At 41.4% G+C, this 20838-nt stretch overlaps 1 protein-coding gene across 1 annotated transcript; it reads left to right on the forward strand.

Moving 5' to 3' along the window:
• The first annotated feature begins 4546 nt into the window (after nucleotides 1–4546).
• On the forward strand, nucleotides 4547–19554 carry ppp2r2d (protein phosphatase 2, regulatory subunit B, delta). Its single transcript, XM_080834502.1, is given in 11 exon segments — nucleotides 4547–4688; nucleotides 4941–5015; nucleotides 12726–12823; nucleotides 13236–13401; nucleotides 14629–14741; nucleotides 14867–15044; nucleotides 15336–15446; nucleotides 15449–15499; nucleotides 16522–16691; nucleotides 16883–16974; nucleotides 17383–19554. Coding segments are annotated over 11 exon segments (1341 nt in total). The 5' UTR covers nucleotides 4547–4681; the 3' UTR covers nucleotides 17663–19554.
• Nucleotides 19555–20838: the final 1284 nt, after the last annotated feature.

The following is a 20838-nucleotide window of genomic DNA, read 5'->3' on the forward strand; positions in this document are numbered from 1 at the left end:
TCTAGGGTAAATGTACATGGGTCTACAATCAGACGAAAATTGTTGGTTTTGATCGTGACAAAATAATTCTATCTCGGACTCATCTGTTTAAAGAAGGGACTTCCAGAAGGCCTTTGGTTTATCCAAGTGCTCTCGGGCAAAGTTGAAACGGGCAGTTTTGTTCTTTCTTGAGAGCAGAGGCTTCCTTCTAGCAACCCGATCATGAATGTCATGTCTATTCAATTTTCATCTGATTGTAGACCCATGTACATTTACCCCAGATGCTGCCAGAGAGGTCTGAAACTCTTTAGAGGTGATGTGTGGGTTGACTTTTACCTGATTTATTCTTCTTCTGGTGCTTCTTGGTGATGGTCTTGATGGGCGTCCACTTCTAGGCAGAGATGCGGTCATGTTGAATGCCCTCCATTTCTAAATTATTTGTCTTGGATGGATGGATGGAGCTGGAATCTTTTGGAGATGGTCTTATAGCTTTCCCAAGACTGATGGGCTGTCAGAACCTTCTTCCTGATGTTCTCGGATATCTCGTTTCCTTTCGGCATTGTTGATCTGTGTCGGTACACCTTGGCACTACAGTAGTTTGGTTGGTTTCCTCCCTCTTTTAATCTGTGTTGCCCAAACCTTTCCCTAAGGATGTCTCAGATGATCGGTTTGCTTAATTGACTAATTAAGCACCCAAATAGGTTTCACTGAATCTGTTACCTGCTTGACTTTATCAATTCAGCTGGGGGTTCACTTACTTTTGAAATGGACTAATTCCATGTTTCATGTAGTCTTTTGGCTACTCAAACAATTCCCTCTAAAAAAAGTACATGCAAATGATAAACATAAACCTGACATTCCTTCTATGGAAAATTGGTGATGAAAAAAATGAAAAATCATGGTAAAACAACAGAAAACTCCTAAGTGGTCAAGGGGTTCACATACTTTAAAGTGGCACTGTATGTATCCAGACGTGGCTGCTTCACTTAAGTTCCATTATGTCATATTCACTTGGGTGCACATTTTGGAAATGTAGCCTCAAGTTGCTAGTTGTTGAATGGTAAGCTAACTCTAGCTTCAAAGCTTACACACTACTTTAGCTGTAGGCTAAGTTGACCATCAACTGACCAAAATCCGAAATATTTTCTAGACTTCACTCTTTAGATTTTTGGGGGTTACAATCACTTTCTCTGCTGCGGTCAAGCTGGATTCTGCACTTTCTGCCATCTTCCACGCAAGACAGTGGGACTCCTGTGACCTGTCCCAGACCTCAGGCGCATGCCCACCCGCAAAGCAGACAGTCACGCCGCTGAACGCTACGCTGATCTAAGGCGTGGCGCACGTGATCCTCCATTCCAGAAGGGAGAGAGAGTGAGGATAAGGCTTCCACAACCATTTTTTTAATTGTCATCCTATGCTGGATCATATTACATTAAGCAGGTCCTCCCCAGACCTTCAGTGCTCAGGTGGGCTATCTTCCGGGCCTTTCTGTGTGGAGATTGCATGTTATCCCTGTGTTCACAAGGGGTTTCCTCCACTAAGAACCCCAACAGAAAAAAACATGCAAAAATAACAGAACACATGTCCATCCCTGACCAAAGATGGACAGTTCACTTCACCTGGTCCCCGGGCGCTACAAGCTGCCCACTGCTCCTGAGGGGTCCTTGAGGAAGGACGGTCCAGGATGAGAAAAATGCAGAAACTAAATTCACCACGACCTCAGGCCTGCCTGCGTGTGTGTGTGTCCTGTGTCGCCTCCATATATGCATGTGTGTGTTCCAGGGTGTCGTGTGTGCCATTAAAAACCTGGCAAAGGGCTTAATTATTTATTTAGCACAGAGAGAGATGTTCTGTAATACTGTTCTATTGTGCTACCACTAGGAGGCACTGTTCCGTAATGAATGGTAGCTAACTTACGTGCAGGGGGCAGAAGAAGAGGTGACCTCAGTCTATGCTACTATAGACATGTACAGTTCTCAGTAAAGCTTTGAAATAATATCCTACTTGTTATCCTGAAGCTCCACTACACCACAGGCCTCTTGCTCGGTTACTCTCTCCGATACATATCGTGCTGTGGCAGTGGCAAAGACGCCATTCTCCGTATTACAAGTCAGTTTACCACCAAATTGATTTAGAAAACTGTTATTTTAAGGTAATTTGATATACATTATGTTGCTTTAAAATTGAAAATGGCAATTTTGACCAGCTCGGTGAGGCAAGCAAACAGGTAACATCGTCGTTCCAAAAAATATCTAACAATTCCAATTGACCCTTCGCTAAGTCACGCACGAAAACCGCCCCAGGCCAATCGTAGTTTAGCAACGGTAACTAAGCGCGGAGGACCTGACAAGCTTTTGGGCAAAGCGTAGATTCCGAAGCACTGTTCCTATGGGTTGTGCAAAACCGACAGCCGATACCCAAAACAGTTTGGAGGGTGGGGTTGAATTTTTTCCATTCCCAAAACTCAATATGAGAAATGCCGTGAGTGGATAAATAAGTGTGGGATGCCCCAATCGCAGCTGAATGTCTCGAAGATTACGAAGAACACTTACATTTGCTTACAACAAGCTAATGTTAGCAAGATACATATCTACTGTTCGCGTTTGACATACTGTTGAATGTATTTTGGCACTTTGTTAAGTGTCCAACATGAGGACAAGCTAATGCTATCAAGCTAGCAGATAGTTAACTCATCTCAGTATTGCTTGCAAATGATAACGGTTCTTTGTTTAGAATGCGTACATAATAACGTAAAATAAAATGGTAAGAGACAAGATGCAGGCTCGCTTTGACATACTGTTCAATATATTTTAGCATTTTGTTTAATGACGGCCGACACACGACTTCCCCAATCCGATTGCTGCTCTCCCGTTGTCAGTTCCTACGCGGGAGCATCAGGGGGGTTGCTGGAGGTTTCAATATGTATTTCCCCATTGTCTGACTTCGCGCAGATATCATGAATGTATCCCTCCAAAGCATACTGAAGCCCCTTTTGCCATGTTCTTTCAGAGATCTCCCCTGAACTCCAGGAATTAGCAATTATCTCTCTGGGGACGTCAGATAACGGTACATCCATCATTGAGATTGATATGCCAGGTACGAAAGCTTGTCAGGCGTAGCAACAGTAGTTAAGGTGGGCGGGGCTTAGCGAAGGGTCAATTGTGGCTATATGATCACCAGAATCAATTAAAAGTTGATCTCAAAGCTTGTCATGGAAGTCGTTCCACTAACTTTCAGATGTGGACAGAGATCTATTTTTTTCTAAAATGTCTCTATGGAGAATCATACAGTGGCCCTGGGAGCTCAACACACTACAACTTAAGAAAACACATGCAAATAGACAAAAAACAAGCACATTAAGAAAATCTCTTTATTAATTTGCGCATGATTTTAAAAAACAAGCTGCAAATTCTGAGAAAACTACGAGCCAAGCGCACTTTTTCTTTTTCTTCTATTTCTAAGGCGGTTGGCAAACAACCACAAGCATGTCCAGATGTATGTATCGCTCTTAAGTGTCCCTGGGAATCACTTCTGTTGTGTTGTCAGAATGTGTAGCGCGTTTCTGTAATGTGTAGTGTTGTCTGAATTTGCAGCACGTTTCTAAATGCTGCAGATGTGTTACATTTTCTTAATTTGCTTGTGTTTAGTCTATTTGCATGTTTTCTTCGGTAAAATCGAATTAATAACAATGCTAACCACTAGGGGGCGACTCGATTACTTCCCTCCCTACACAAAACAAGCTGTCTATAAGGCAAGGCACCACAAAAGTAGCGAGTAGGCCACAGTCGATTCTCCTAAGGTCTCGACCTAGCCAATGTAGTCAGTAAATTGGTACAGATTAATTAAGACTAAACACCAATTTATCGCTGGTACCACAATGTATGGAAAAACTTGCTACTATGTGTTTATCTTCAATGTTAGCCTCCTGACTTTATTGATAGCTATAGCGAACTTTACCAATTACAGGGATTTATTTTAGTTAGCTAGCGTTTGGAATAAAGTACTTACGTATACTTTAGACAGAGTGGCTTTTAGCTCGAAGTGGTAGAATAAATGGCTCCTTTCTTGTAAAAGATGATATTTGAATAAAGAAAAGGAATGTCCTTTGTTATCTATTTACACCACAACACCTGCAAAATCGTCTGCATGCATTCCCAGCCTTGAAAGAGGCGCGCGAAGCCTACACAGCTTACTGGCAGTCCCACCCTGACTAACTATGACGCTAGCCTATGCGACTATAAACGCCGAAATGTCTCTCGGGAAGTGTAGTATAACATCTTTGATCTTGGCAAAGCGCTCGAGTCGAGTTTATTATTGTGTTTTTAATAGTATGTTGTAAATGAAATACCGAGACTAATGCTTTGGCCTACACACACCGTTCGGTTTCTCATTGTTTTGTATAAAATCATGACTAACGCGAGGGTCCGCTAGGAAGGCGGGATTTCAGCTCTCTTTTCTGGTAATGAAGAATGAGCAGAGGCAGCCTTTAGAAAAGTGTCTATTAAGTGACGTCACTGTATCATGTCGACTGGCGATGTGCGCCATCTTGAAAAGAAATAAAATCACGGGCAATTCTGGTTGCTCTGATTCTCAAGACTAATCACTTTTCTTCTGTATCAGTTACCCTGTAATCCTCACGAAATTACCACATAAAGGTTCGGAATAACCCCCATTGACGCCAGTTTTGCTGCAGAACGAAGCAATGGCAGGTAAGGTTGCAAACTTTGTAGGCGGGGGCCCAGTTCTGTCTTCTCACATACCAGGGCGGCCTACCACTGCAAGTTCATTAGCAGCTAAAAAGCTAGCTAGCTAGCAAAGTGACTCCACATTAGATCAAACCTCAAGCTCACAATACCATTAACCAACCTGTTTGGCTTGGATGCAAGTTTATTGAAGTGATTTAGCCAATCTTAAGTCTATACCGAGTGAGTCATAAAATTATGTCTTGTGTTGATTTCAAGGTGTCGGAGGAGGGAACGATTTCCAGTGGTGTTTCTCTCAAGTGAAAGGAGCGATAGACGAGGATGTGGCGGAAGGTAAGTTTTCGTTAATTAAGAGCTTTTTGCTTTATTTGAGATTTTTTCCGTTTCGGAAGTTTTACAGGAGCATTTAATTACTTTAGATGATTAATCGACCAAAAGCTTTGATCGTGCTTATGCTGCACCGATGAACATGTCTGTGTTTATTAGCTAGCTACTGCTTGCTTGTTACCATCATGGAACAGCTTGCTGGCTAACACGCTAGCTAACAGGGAACGCACAGATCTCTTCCACGGTCTGAAGCGTAGCTTACTCGCTAGGTAGCGAGTTAACGGTAGCTCATAGCTAACCACCTCTTTTCAAGATACTCAGCTGTAGCTACCTAGCCAACTTACACAAGTTGGTATGCCAAAACCTGTTCAACTGGTCTTTAGTTTAGCATTGTTAGTAAATTGTCTTCAATTAGTTGTTTATATACTTAGTTATTAGGAACTTATGACGTCTATGCGATGCGTCAAGATTTCAAAATTGATAACTGGCAAGATATGTGAAGCAGGAGTGGTTATCATTCACATAGTCAGAATAGGTTGGCGGGCCTATGAGTGTTCTGCCTTCCTGAATCGGATATGTGCGGATGTGGAGTGGCGATGGTGCTGAATGTGCAGCGCAGCCATCATAACCTAGTGCCGGAGAGTAGCTATCCCCGGTAGCTATCCCCGGCTATTCTTTGACGTTTGACGAATGCTGACACTAACATTGTGGATCTTCGCTTCCTTATCCTAGAACAGATCATTCATTGTGGCGGTGAGAAGAGTGTTAACCAGATCGTTTGATTGATGCATTATGCTCTGCTGTTGTCCTTACGCAGTCTGAGCTAACGTGATAAATCACGTATGTCACGACCTAATGTCTGCCCATCAATATGTTTCCACGTCTGCAAATTTTTCACCGAATGTGGCATAAATAACTGTTTTTGCAAAAAATGTAGGCTTTAGGACTATTACCTGGACCGTTAAATTGCAAGGTTTCGATGTGTAGGCCAGGCTTGTGTAACCTCGGAAAGACACTGTTGTGTGATTTATACGTCATGGTTATATGCAATATGTGGGTAAGCATGACCTGGTATGTTCAGACGTCCTCCTGTAATTTTATTCCACCATGGCATTTTTTTGGAAGGGCAATGACTGCATTGTTGTTCATACAGTCTGGCATGTTTGGTTGATCTGTGTGTCCATTTTCATTTGAAACTGGTGCTTTGTCAAATTACACCCTTCAAATGACTGCAGAGTACTTTTGACACATGTCTGTTCTGTTTCAAATGTGCATACCTGGAGGTGGAAAGCTGACTGTACCCAGCTCTTAAAGGAATGCACCAGTTTAAGTTCTGTATGGAGCAAGAATAGTTAGAAAGGAACAACATGCCATTTCTCCTCACATTGTTTGGCCAGAATTCCATCCACCTTCTTCAACTCAACAGGCTGATGCAGTGATGCACATAAGTGGCCATGTCACCCAATGATGGGTCCATACACTATTCAGCCATTCCTCACAGATTTAAGTGTAGCCTGGATAGTTGCCTTAGTAATGTACTCTAGCGTGGCTGAAGAGATGCCAAGCAAAGTTAGTGTGCCGTATAAAGGGAGTATTGTACTTAATCATTTTCTGAATTTGAATCATTTTTGTGTTGTTGCAGCCATTTAACGATTTGGTTGAGACTAGTGTCTTGTACAGGTATCTTATTGATTTGATGCTTGCTAGTTTGGGATGCAGATGAGAGTGTGATGAAGTGAAACAGATGTTACTCCCCACCAGTAAGCACACAGGCAGTAGCCCCCCGCTCTCTCTCTCTCTCTCCCTCACACACACTGTGCCAGTGCAGTATTAATAGCATTGGCAGTGCCAGTGAAATGTGGCACTACAGGAGAAACGGCCACACTCACACAGTGAGGGAGAGAGAAAGAAAGAAGTGGGTGTCTTCCTCTGGTCCTGCTGCACATACACACACACACACACACACAAACACACACACACACACACACATACACACACCCTCCCTCCCCTCGGTCTTTCTCCCGCTCCAACATGAGGGAAGCCACAGCTCAGGGCTGCTGCTTGTTGTTGTCGCAACGCTTTGCCCTGCAGCTGCAGATGCTGCTGTCCCAGCCATAGCTTCTCCTCCCAGGCTCTTAAATCTGCCCCGGCAGCCTGCAGCACCAGCAGATGACAGCCGCAGCCTTTAAGCAAGGTATAATGGCCTCCCGCCGAGGGCCAGCATGGGTACGTGTATCTTGCATCCTTCTTGAGAAGGAGGAGGAGGAGGATTCCGCTTAGTAAGCTTGCTTCCTTATCGCTCTGCTGTAGTATGTTGTGGTTTTGTTTTTGCTGGTGCCTTTGGAGTAGGATAGCATTAGCACTGAAACACTTTGGTAATCTATCTTTTCTTTAGTATTGTACAGCTTTTTTCTTTTGTAGTATTTGCCAGAATATATAAATTTTTAATATGTGTCTCATTTGATTGCATTGGTAGTTTTTCAGAAGGGCTGGATGGAATTCATTTTATTATTTTTTTCCCATTGTAGGGTGCATGTACTGTTACAAAGCAATGAACGCTAATCTAAGATTAGACAACAGCCTGTTTTTTGCAGTTACTTTAATGGACCATGCTCTTCTTGCTGAATCACTGTACATTAGCTCAGTGTTTTTCAGCGGTGATAAGGCGTGGGCTGGCCCCCATGTCCAGCACTGGTTGTTATTCCGTCAGCCTGTTTTTAGTGCTCAGGGCAGGGCTGATGGGACCGATGGCGCTTGTGGTGGTTAATGAGTAGGAACTTTTGAAAATGCAGTGTCCGATACAGCGCAGTCATCACATAATCTCTCACTTTCCGCACCGTAAGGCTACACTGTGTTTTCATCTTCTCCAGCGGGTCACTTGTAGCTGACTTAACTGTAAACCTGCAGTAGCCATGACTATTATCTGTCAGAGATGTTTTTCTGGAAAATGACGTTTACATCTATGATTCCTTCATTAATGATGGGGACTCCCTTGCCTCTGCTCTAGACTTTCATTCAAATACAGTCAAGACTGTATTTGCGTATGTTTTATTATTCAAGGTTTTAATGGTCATGTTATACTGCAGGAGTCAAGAGTGATGATGGAGTAACATAATCAAATTTAAGTTAGTTTTAAAATTGTCTACATGAAGTAAGTGGTTTGAGACAATAAAGTAGGCATTCAAACCTAAGCCTTTATCAGATGTAAAGTTCCAATTTAGTTAGTTCTATACATTTAGCACGGTCTCATGCAAAGATCATGCATGCAATAAAAACACAGAAAACCACACAACAACCAAACTTGTCTGTATCTCACAAGGTCCTGAAACGTAAACCATTATTGATCAACAGTGATTTAAACCACTATTGACCGACGTATTACAACAGTGGAGAAAAATACGATCAAATGATGGAGAGGTGACTGCGTTCAGGATATGGTGCTGTTCAAAGCTGTTGGCAACGTGAGATTTAAGACACGGGTGCACAATATGTTATTTTATGGTAATTATGTTATTTATTGGCTGCTGATAACAACATGAAATGATAACTGTGGAAGATTCTCAGGGCTCGACTTTATCGCTTGCCGGTTAGTGTCGGTAAACAAATTGAGACGAGTCGCAACCATTTCATTACGAAACACCAGAACATCCCACAATATCCACTGTTTGATTCACGGTACTGATCCCACGTTGTCAAAAGGGCTGTTTGCTGCTCAACACTCGCAGCATGTGCGTGTGTATGTCATAACACTTGTTTATTGTAGTGTATTGGATGAAATCATATCTTCAGTCATCCATCACAAACCACAGGTAACTTTAGCCAGACAGAAGGTAGCTAGCATCTTAGGCTGTAACATAGGCTACATAAGGGCTGTAGTGGAGGGTAAATGCTGTTTACACACCTCTTTTATTGCAAAACAGCTTTCACTCGCCTTTCTTTGATTGTTTGTTTGCTTTTCATTAAGCAAGTTAAGAAATTTTAGTCCGAAATATACCCGGTCATTCACTGCGTTGGACTTACAATGTAACCACTGCTTGCAAGCAAGCAAATCAAAATGCTACGGCATGCATGCAGACATACATCAGACAGAATCCTAAAAAACAAAGAAAGGAGTTGTGAATAGGCTGAGAAGTTCTTTATTTTTCAGTTTATGAGATAACATTAGTCATCATCAAGTACTGTCCTACAGATTGATTCTCAAGCAAGCTTTTTGCAATTTAGTTAGCCGGTTAACACAATATTACCTAAGCATCCTAAACGAACAGCTCCATCTAAAAATATCACAATTTATGCTCAGTTATAGATTGTACAAAGCAGTGGGAACTAGGTTAAGGTTTGGAGGTTGTTTTTGAAGTTTGATGACGTTTTTGTTGCAATAGTGGAAGTGAACACAGGGCATTCTCCTTCGGAAATGTGGCGGTGGTGCTGAACATGCAAGTTCAACTGTGTTGGTAGGCAGTGAGACCCCTACTGTTCAACTGTGTTGGTAGGCAGTGAGACCCCTACTGTTCAACTGTGTTGGGAGGCAGTGAGACCCCTACTGTTCAACTGTGTTGGGAGGCAGTGAGACCCCTACTGTTCAACTGTGTTGGTAGGCAGTGAGACCACTACTGTTCAACTGTGTTGGTAGGCAGTGAGACCACTACTGTTCAACTGTGTTGGTAGGCAGTGAGACCTCTACTGTGCAACTGCGTAGGGTCAGCGTTGTTCAGTTCATAACAAACATTTATAAGCCATAAAATAAGGGAACAGATAAAATAGTTGAACTGCAGGAAGCACTACAGTGAGTAGGCAGGTAAACATCTAAGCCCACACCCAGCTGTCAAACAAGGTCCTAGAGAGAGAGAGCAGAGCAAAAGCATTGCGTCCCCATAAACCTTTTCCACTACCTGTTCAGACTTCTGCCCCATGGGTAATCTAGTAGTACAGCAAGTACGGGCTCCAACCACCAGGCCCAGCATCAGTTGTGTCCCAGAACTGCTTCTCTGTTGAATTATGAATGACTACCGAAGGCTGCACCCTCTGTACTACAATATACTAGCCAGATTCTTCATTCTTCTTCACTTCAACATACAATGTAATATTCACAGTTGACTGATTACTTGGCCATAATCATATGTACAGCCCAAACTACTACTCTTATGATTATTATTTAATAATAATAATAAAGTAAGTAATAACACATAAGATTTAGTTTTCAATGGTGTTGCAGTCCTGCATAGAGGTAAGGTAAGTTACATTGAGGACACTGTAACTTTAGTTACATAACTAGTTATCATTTCATGCAAATATAACTCATTTAAACAGTTTTTGTCTTAAAAGCGAATTGGTTTAATCACTATTGTAGTACACACAATACAAGTTCTGGCAACCACTTTTTAAAGTGTATGTTGAGCCCTGCACTTTTGTGTTAACATTTAAGAAAATTGAGTTTACATTTTACTTAAAGTTCTGAGAACTTCAAAAATCTATATCATTTGATAGTTGTTAGCTATTGACTGTTGACTACAACGTTGTTTAATATTTAAAATAAAGTTTTACTCCAGTTAATTATTATTTTTTAAATGTGTGTGTGTGTATGTTTATGTAAAATTGTGTTCCACTGGCTGGTTGGAGTCTGGATATTCTCAGCATTTACATTTTAAATTTGGTTAGAGATGGCAGTTCAGATTGTGGATCATGATTGTGTGGTAAAAAGCAGATTGCCCGTGATGCCTAATTGATATATAGGGGATTTGGACACCGAGATTTATCTTGGTAAGCCTTATGGAGTTGTCAACATTATCATTAACATTGATTAACAAATCCAGACGAGGAGAAGCCTTTTTTCTTTACGAAATAGAAAATTTCTATTGTGTAAGACTTCTGAACAGGGAAGACTGGTATACAAGTGTACAGTATTGTTGATTTAGTTGAAATTAAAATTAAATAAATTGTTTCTGCTCTTTTGCATACAAAAGCTCTTTTTCTGCAGTACCTTAGTTATTCTGCCATTTAGGCTCGTGTACGTACAACCACTGGAGTTGCTGGAGTTGCTATTGGTGAAGACACTCACTTTAGTTTTTATATTTAGGACTATGTTTTCGCTTGTGTTTGTGATTAAAAGGTGTAGATAAAATGTATATTTAATAGTTCTAGTGAATTGCAAGACTTTTTTTATTGGTATTGGCAGTGTTATATGTGTTGTCTGGATTTTGGTTGGTATTAGGAACAAAATGTCTTTATTATAAAAGTGAGTTGTTGTGACGGCCCTCCTGCATTTATACTAATGTTATGTTTAAGGCTAGGACTCGGTCTAAGACCTTTACGTCAAGTTCTGTAAGAATAGCCTGTGTGATATTTAGGCTTGTTACAAACCTTTGTATTACTTTGATTTACCATCAGCCACAATTTGTTTACTCGCAGTACCTTACTGGCTCACAATATTCTGGTCAGTGGGGGCTATGTGAAATGGCCTCACCTGAGTGAAGCATTGTATACATTGATTGCACTGACATTGTTACTGTGTCCTGTGGTCTTCTTATCAGCTACACACGATTGATTGGTGTTATTAACTCGGCTTACGTTAGAGAGGGTGGATAATAGGCTAGGCTAACATAATAGGCTTTTGTTTGTATGCCTGAAAATTTTGAATTGTTCCATAATGCAGATAAGTTAAGCATATCCTCTCTCTTTCCACAGTTCAAGTATTGGTTGATGCTGAGGGCAGACTACACACGTTCTGCAGATGTCATATGAAAAGAACCTGCTGTAGGCTAAGTGTTGAAATGCTGTTGAGGTTTTGTGCCTTTTAAAATTCTAACAAGTCTTTCCATGTTTGAAAAGGTCCTTTTTTTTAGTTTGACAAGTGTTCACAACAATTGTTAGCTCCAGATAAGCATCAACTTGTAGGCCTAAACTGGTATACTGCTTAGCCCTAGCCTGACCTGACTGTCCGCTCCTGTGTTCTTTGTTTCTGAATGAGAGGATGATTAGTGATAAGTGTGCTAAATATATCTCACAAAGGGGCGGTGTGTCCAAAGCGCGTGTGGGGTTCTGTGCAGGGGAGCACTTGTATGCCCATCGTACTAATTGACTCGGTTTCAGAGAGGATGAGTCACCCTTGTTTGCGTCTCCTCGGGCTGGTCCTCAGAGGATGTGATTTGGAGCAGGGTTGTTCGGCTGATTAGTTTGTGTGTGTGTGTATATGAGAGAGAGAGTGAAGGTCCAGATTTGATCATCTCGTTCATGAAAATGGGAGTAATTTGTCATATGATGATATCATTCTTGGTCTGGATCATTGAAAGTGTGTGTTGAAGTTGGTTTGAATATGGAGTTGTATAAATGTTGTGGGGAGTAGTTCTTTTGCAGTCACCTTTGCTTTTAAATTTGAAGTGTTTGTGATTCCCATGAAAGTGTCTTGTCAAACAGTAGGAGGTGAGCTGTTTTTAGACTGTGCCTTGTTCCCATGTTTCTATAAAGAAAGACGTCCTCTGCATTAATATAGGTCAGAGAACACCTGCTTACAGAAGCAGGCATTAGCATGAAGTGCACACAGAGAGTAGTTAGGAATGTGCTTAGAACTGTTGATAGAGTAAATATCCACTTTTTATGACCTATTCTATTCATGCAAGTGCATCCCTGTATGAAAATATGTATTTGTGTAGACCACAATTTCCATTTGCAGGTCATGCTTTTGTGAATCATGGTGCTCATCTTAACTTTTCTGTTTTGCAGCGGACATTATCTCAACTGTTGAATTCAACTATACGGGTGACCTATTAGCCACAGGAGACAAAGGGGGAAGAGTTGTCATATTTCAACGAGAACAGGAGGTCAGTACACCCATGTCTGTTTGTTTAAATGTGGACTACTATGCAGAATTCAATGCCATTCCATTTGACTCAGTATCTAGAGTTGTAACCAGATTGTAGATCTATGCTGGTCAAAGTGAGAGCACCAGGTTGTATTGCCATGATTAGGCCAATATCATGCTATTCCTTTCACAGCTTTTGTGAAGCTGTGGTGATTCTGTTTTGTAGTTTTGGTTAGCCACCTTATTTTGTGAGCTATAGGCCTTAGATTGCAAGAGTTGTAGATGCACTCCAGCTTTCGAACTGAGACATGTTGTAAGCTGCCTATCATTTTAGGATTGTTGAAAAGTAATATTGCTTGATTAAAACGATTGTATATGTAAAGTTGTATATGTAATTGCTAATTGTGTGTTTTTGTTTTCCTTCAACTCAGAGTAAAAACCGACCACTCTCCCGAGGAGAATACAATGTGTACAGCACTTTTCAGAGTCACGAGCCAGAGTTTGACTATTTGAAAAGCTTAGAAATTGAGGAGAAAATCAACAAAATCCGATGGCTACCCCAACAGAATGCTGCTCACTTTCTGCTTTCCACAAATGGTGAGTCCCCCAGGTCACTAGCTCCTCACAGCATCTCCCATCACAGGTACAGATACCAGGTCACTAGCTCCTCTTCACAGCATCTCCCATCACAGGTACAGATACCAGGTCACTAGCTCCTCTACACAACATCACAGGTACAGATTAGAGGTCGACCGATATATCGGTCGGCCGATGTATCGGGCCGATATTTGTCATTTTTTAATCTATCGGCATCGGCCGATTTAAAAAAAAAAAAAAAAAAACATTAATTATTTATTTTTATTTTTTTCTTGAAGTAACAACACATGAAAACATAAAATGTGACGGATTCAAGTTTTACAAAGAATTCTCCCTTCCCCCCTCCCCCCTCCCACGGCCCAGACAGCAACCCTAAAATAAAGACAAATCATAGTCTGTGCACATACATATATGTATATACATTGAAGAAAAGAATAACTAAAATAATAATAACAAAAATAATAAATAATACATTAAAAAAAGGGGGGGGGGGGGGTTCTCTGGATTCCTAGATTATGGATGTTTGTAAGTATTAGGCTGTGTGTGTGTGTGTGTGTGTGTACGGGGGCACGGACTTCAGACTTAAGATACTAGTAGGGGAGTAAAATTGTGTGCATCTACTTATTATTAGTGTGACGCTTTAGCATGCAAATTAATGGGAAAACTTTTAGATATCGGCCCTAAAAATCGGCCCAAAAAAATCGGCAGCCCATATCGGCTATCTGTTAACCCTGACCTCTAAGTATCGGCATCGGCATCGGTTATAGAAAAACCCATATCATTCGACCTCTAGTACAGATACCAGGTCAGTAGATTCTCTTCACAGCATCTCCCATCACAGGTACAGATACCAGGTCACTAGCTCCACACAGCATCTCCCATCACTGGTACGATAGTAAAAGAGGTTGGTTATGGGTAGTTTATTATTTGATATTCCAGCCCCCACACACCGTTTGCAGAAACTTCACAAATGTATAGAATTGCAATTTGACCATTTATCTTCTATAACTTAATGTGCCATTTACTGTGTGTCATTATATAGCTTTTTGGCGATTGGCAAATCAGTATTTGTTGTATAGTTCAGTGTAAAAGGACTACACGGCAGTGAGTCTTATTACTGTTCTCTGATCACCTTGCCCACTGACATGTTGCTGAACTTTCCTATCATTTGGCTTCTTGTATGCCATATGAAATAATGTGGTGTGAATCGCTTGTCTGTCTTTTCAGACAAAACCATAAAGTTATGGAAAATCAGTGAAAGGGACAAAAGAGCAGAGGGCTACAACCTTAAAGATGAAGATGGGAGACTGCGGGATCCTTTCAGAATCACATCACTACGGGTGAGCGTCTCCTCTCCTCTCCAACGCATCCACAAGCTTCTGACTGTGTGGTTTTAATCATGGAGTCCTTTTGATGTATAAATCTAACAGATCTCGTGATATGTTTTTGTGCCTTTGTCTTCCAGGTGCCAGTGTTGATGCCCATGGACCTGATGGTTGAGGCGAGCCCACGGAGAATATTTGCAAACGCACACACATATCACATCAATTCCATTTCAGTAAATAGCGATCATGAAACGTACCTTTCTGCAGATGACCTAAGAATAAACCTATGGCACTTAGAAATCACAGATAGAAGTTTTAGTATCCTTTTACAACCAGTACACTGTGAAGGCATGCTGTTGGATTTTGATTTATTCTGGTTTCATTGACTCGTAGTGTTTACGTAAGAGACCTTGCGCTGTATCATATTGGTATAATGTTCCACTCAGGGCGATACAACACACTTAACACTCATGTCAGGTCCTCTCACACAAGTCTGTCTGTTTTCTGTTCAAAATCATATTGCCCTGTTCGCTCGCTGCCACTCCCCCCCCCCCCCCCCCCCCCTCCCCTCTCCCTCTGTATTTGGTTCCTTGACTGTCTGCCCTTCAGACATTGTAGATATAAAGCCTGCCAACATGGAGGAGTTGACGGAGGTCATCACTGCAGCCGAGTGCCACCCTCACCAGTGCAATGTATTTGTGTACAGTAGTAGCAAGGGCACTTCCGCCTGTGTGACATGCGAGCGGGCGCCCTCTGCGATAGACATAGCAAATGTAAGTGGCTCCCGGCGGACACACACACACACACACATATATATAAATCTGCCCATTTCAGTCAGTCTATTGATGACTCGCAGAAGCCCAGAGTCACAAAATGTACAAAAGCCAATAGAGTGAAAAAAACATCAGACCCCACACTCCAAATTCTTTGTTTGTTTTTACAGTACTTTCCTTCTGTTTAATGTCAGCAAAGCTGAGTTGGGGTTACGTAACCCAGCTCTTACATAATTAGATCTAGAGCTTTCTCTTGTGGAGCTGCATCAGCCCCAGGGAAAGAGATGGAAATCTGTCATTCCTTCAAACACAGTTCAGAGAACACAGCCTGCATCACTAACCGTGTTGAAATGGCCTCCTGGGGGGTATTCCAAGTATGTGGTTTAGCGACAGACCTGGCTAAGTTAACTCGGTGTAAGTGGTAAACCTCCAGAAGTGCCCTATGGCTTTGTTTTGCTAGGAGAATGAAGCCATGGCATAGGGCTCTTCGTTTAGGAGTTTACCACCCTCTCTGAGTTAATTCACCCAGGTTTGTCACTAAACCACGTACTTGAAATATCCCCCAGATTAAAGCTATTGATCTAGCAATGCTGTACCTGGCATGCAGTGCAGTGACATGCAATGCCAGCTCATTTGATCAGAGTAGTTATTGAACCAGATGTTGACCAAACCACGTAATGTCTAGCTTACTAGGTGCTGGGAAAAGATGACCCATATACCGGACAGTTTGTTGCAACAGGAGATGCAAAAGAGGACTGCATTCATGGATTCTATGGCACAGTTATGGTTGCTGGGCAGGGCAGGTTTTTATTGTGCAAGGAGAGCTCTAAGTTATCTTGTCAGTTTAAATGTGATGTTCAAACCAGGAAGTTTGTATCCAAGGAGCCAGAACTGTGGGTTTGCAGGAATATCTGGTTTCAGCGGTCAATATGTATTCCTTTTTACATCTGCCATTTTACATCAGTGTCAGTTTCACTTGATGCGTATATAATTGTTTGTTTGCTTTGTGTGTGTTCTTTCAGTTTTTGAGGAGCCAGAGGACCCAAGCAGCAGGTCTTTCTTCTCGGAAATCATCTCCTCAATATCAGATGTGAAGTTCAGTCACAGTGGACGCTACATGATGACCCGGGACTATCTCTCAGTAAAGGTGTGGGACCTCAACATGGAGAACAGGCCAGTGGAGACGTACCAGGTACTCCACCATTCCTCTCTGCATAAGTTCTCAACCCCTCTTAAAGCTTTCCAGTCACGCACCATCATGTGTAACGTCTTACCACCTCCCCCCCCCCCCCCACCTCCAAGCTCTGTCACCTGACACAAGGCATCCATTGGGGCTGAAACCATGTTTGACACCTCCACATCTTCTCTGCTGTATCTCCTTAGGTTCACGAATACCTCCGAAGCAAGCTGTGCTCGCTGTATGAGAATGACTGCATCTTTGACAAATTTGAGTGCTGCTGGAACGGTTCTGACAGGTGAGGCACACACGGCTGACCTCAGCTCTAATGTGTGTGGAATACTAAACACTGCTACCCACTGAGCAGCAACATCATGAGGACATTTCAGCAGGCTGGAGAGTTTGAAAATGACCTTTCCTCTCTCCTCTCAACCTTCCTTATCTCTCTCTCTCTGTCTCTCGCTCTCGCTCTCTCTCACTCTCTCTCTTGGTCTCTCTGTCTCTCTCTTTCTCTCTCCCTCTCTCTTTCTCCCTTTCTCTCTCGCTCTCTCTTTCTATTTCTCTCTCTCTCTCTCTCTCTCTCTCTTTCTCTCTTTCTATTTCTCTCTCCCTCTCTCTCTCATTCTCTCTCTCTCTGTCTCTCGCTCTCTCTCTTTCTCCCTCTCTCTCTCTCATTCTCTCTCTCTCTCTCCCTCTCTCTCTGCAGTGCCATCATGACTGGCTCCTATAACAACTTCTTCAGGATGTTCGACAGGAACACCCGGAGGGACATCACGCTGGAAGCGTCCCGGGAGAACAGTAAACCGCGTGCCATTCTGAAGCCCAGGAAGGTGTGTACCGGCGGCAAGAGAAAGAAGGACGAGATCAGTGTGGACAGCCTGGACTTCAACAAGAAGATCCTGCACACCGCATGGCACCCCAAGGAGAACGTCATCGCCGTGGCCGCCACCAACAACCTGTATATATTCCAGGACAAAATCAACTAAAATAAGAGAGAAAAAATATGAAAGAAAATTAAAACAGAAAAGAAAAAATCTCGCCCTACCATCCCCTTCCAAATACCCACCCCTTGGCGCTGACCTGAGGACACAAATCTTGTACTTTGCATAGTTAAGCCTAGACGTTAAATCTGTAAAACGAAACAATGGCCTTTGTTGTCCTCCTAATGAAGAATTTGATGCACTTGTTTTCATGTGTAGTCGAGGGAGTTAAAAAGACCGCCTGTTTTCTTTCTTTCTCACCTTTCTTTCTTTCTTTCTTTCTTACCTTCTTTCCTTCCTCTTCTTCTCCATTGTTTTCCATCTTGGGTCACAAAATCCAGAGCCCCTTCTCCCATCTTCCCATCAGCCCCTCTCTGCTCTGGTCTCATTGATCTGAAGTCTGCCCCAAAACTGGTTAAAGCTCATTTGACGGAGAGCACTCAAGAAGAGGCCGAAAACTGCCCCAAAGTTAAACTTATTTATTTGAGTTGGAGCCTACTTTTTTTTTAATTAAAAAAAAAAAAAAAAAAAAAAACTACCGGCCCACAAAAAGTTTGGAATTCCCCCATCTCCCCGTCCCCCTAAGTCATGTGTAGTATCTCTTCTGTAAGCCTGGGCCTCTCTGAAATGACATTAACATTCCTCCTCTGGCCCACCGCTCAGGCCTTGGTGTTTGACTTTTGAAGCACTTAACAGGTCTCCATTTCGGTCAGTGGACAGTTGATCCTTTTTTGTCTGTTTTTTTTTTTTGTTTGTTTGTTTTTCTTTTCCTGTGTTTTGTTTGTTTTTATTTTTTGTTTTGTTTTATGTTGTTTTACTCTCTTCTCCATTTCTCATGCATAGTAACATTTACTCACTGACTGTATCTAAATGAATACACCGTTTGGTGTCAACCACTTAATAAAAATAACAAAAATTATGAAGACGCGTTTTTACATTCTGAACTGGTGTGTATGGTTTTCTGTTTTGTTCTGTTTGTTTTGCATGTTGTGTACATTGTAGACGGGAGAGGCGGTGGAAAATGTGAAACGTCACCCTGCTGACACCTCTAGGCTGCTTCAGGCATGTAATATATTTTTCTTTTCTTTTTCCCTTCTTTTTCTTTCCTAGGGAGAGATTCTCGGTTCTCAGTAATGTACTACTTGAAGCTGCAGTTGCACTGTGGGAACGAGATTAGCTCTGATTTAAGTGTCAGTATTGTCTGTCAACGCTCTTAGATCCCGCTGATTCTTTTTTTTTTTTTTTAAGTCCAGGATGATCATAGAGTACTTGTATTTTTTTAAGGGATATTGCAGCCTTAAACTTCTCCGTTATTGGGGAAGGGGACATTCATAACATACACTTGTAACCCTAACAAATATATGGTCTTGTCATATACTCTTACACCCCTACCACACCCTGTCCTGTCCTTGCGTAATCCCCAGCATTAAGTTTCTTTCTCTGTGCTTGTCCTCGTATTTGCTGCTAAACGTGGCTCTGTATATGGACACCTACAGGCGAGATCCAGTGGTCTGTGGTAACCCGGGTTACCGTTATTGGAACACGCCCAGTAACTCAGTGCAGAGTGCCTCCCTCTAAAACGCTTGATTCCTTCTAAACTAATGAAGTCGAGTCGGCATTTCAAGACACCAATTCAAAAGAAAGAAGAAAAAAAAAAACATTGAAGTGCTGCTTTGGTTTCAACATGCAGCACTTAACACTGGTGTTGGATCACATACAGAAATAAAATGAAAAATAACTTAACGGTTGAAAAGTACAAAGTTGTTGTATAGTTGGTTGTGACGCTCCTTAAATTTGGGAACTCTTGGGTCGAATTAAGTATTCTCATTGACCTCGTTCCTTGTTAAATAATGATGATGCTAACATTGTGGAAGTGTATACACTTGTTTGATTATTTTTGACCAAAGTTAAATAAATTTTAATTGTGTTTACCTGATTTAGGTCATTTCTTGCAAGTTACTTTTTCTGACTTATTCACATGTATTTATTTACCTTAAGACTACATTGTGTTATAGTTGGAGCACCAACAAATGCAGATGGACCAATTCAGGAATGTCCTCATTTCTTGATGTTTACAAATAGCAAGAGATCTAACAACTCTTCAGGAAAACCACTGGAAATGTATCCATTTATCCAATCCATGAATAACAATAAAGATATGTAAGGTATGTAAAAAAATGAAAGGTGGTTATGATTGACAAAGTGAATTTATTCATATGTACTTTACACATGTAGCGTTCAATACAAAACCATTGTGAAATTCGGTGATGGTCACAAGCAGCATCATGACAAAACATGCACAGAAAACAGCAGTCCTCAAGGCAAGTTCCCTTTGGATTCCCTTGTACATTTAACAGTCAATAATACCTGTATATTCTTCAGTCTGATGCCTATTTATCACAGATTGTAAAGAAATGGTAGTGAATGACAATAAGGCAAACAAAAAAATGCTTCATTGCTACATGAAAACACATTTTTGGTAGATTTTTAAAATCTCAAATGGCATAACTATACATCTCATACAAACCAGTTTAAAATTGGAACCCTTAGCAAAGGCTGTTTCCCAAATAATCAATCTGAATTTGTGGAACCATTCACCAGCGAAACAAAGAAAAATCAACCCTAGTAACCGATTTGATTTACATGTGACTAAGAGATAAATATCACAATTGAACAGTAGATGACTAAATGCAATCTGTAAGGTGTCCAAACCACCATAAAGCCCTGAGCAGATCCTTATAAATACAACCATCTTTAAATCATTAAACATCATGCCTCTTCTCTCAAGCGATGATACGATTTAGTGATGGTTTTGAGACTGTTGGAATTCTATCTACCAATTTGTTTTTGATATTTTACTATTCTCAAGGCATTTTACCGGTACCTTTTTGCATCAACACATTCTATAGCCAATCGTGTTAACAATACTTCCACCATCACTGGGATTTTCAGATCCATCAACAAGTCCCACATTCTGTTCCTTTATAAATACTTTATATATATATATAGATAGATATGTCAGCGTTTGATGACACTTTTAAAGTTAACTTGACTAAAGTTAAACTATGTTGGATACCTATCTTTGTGTCTAAGAACAAGACAATGTGGTATGATTAAAGCACAGCCTAATGCTTGTCTACGCTCTACAATCTGCACTGCATCCTGATATGTTCTCCCCGAGA

Source organism: Sprattus sprattus, assembly GCF_963457725.1.
Source record: "Sprattus sprattus genome assembly, chromosome: 3".
NCBI lineage: Eukaryota > Metazoa > Chordata > Actinopteri > Clupeiformes > Clupeidae > Sprattus > Sprattus sprattus.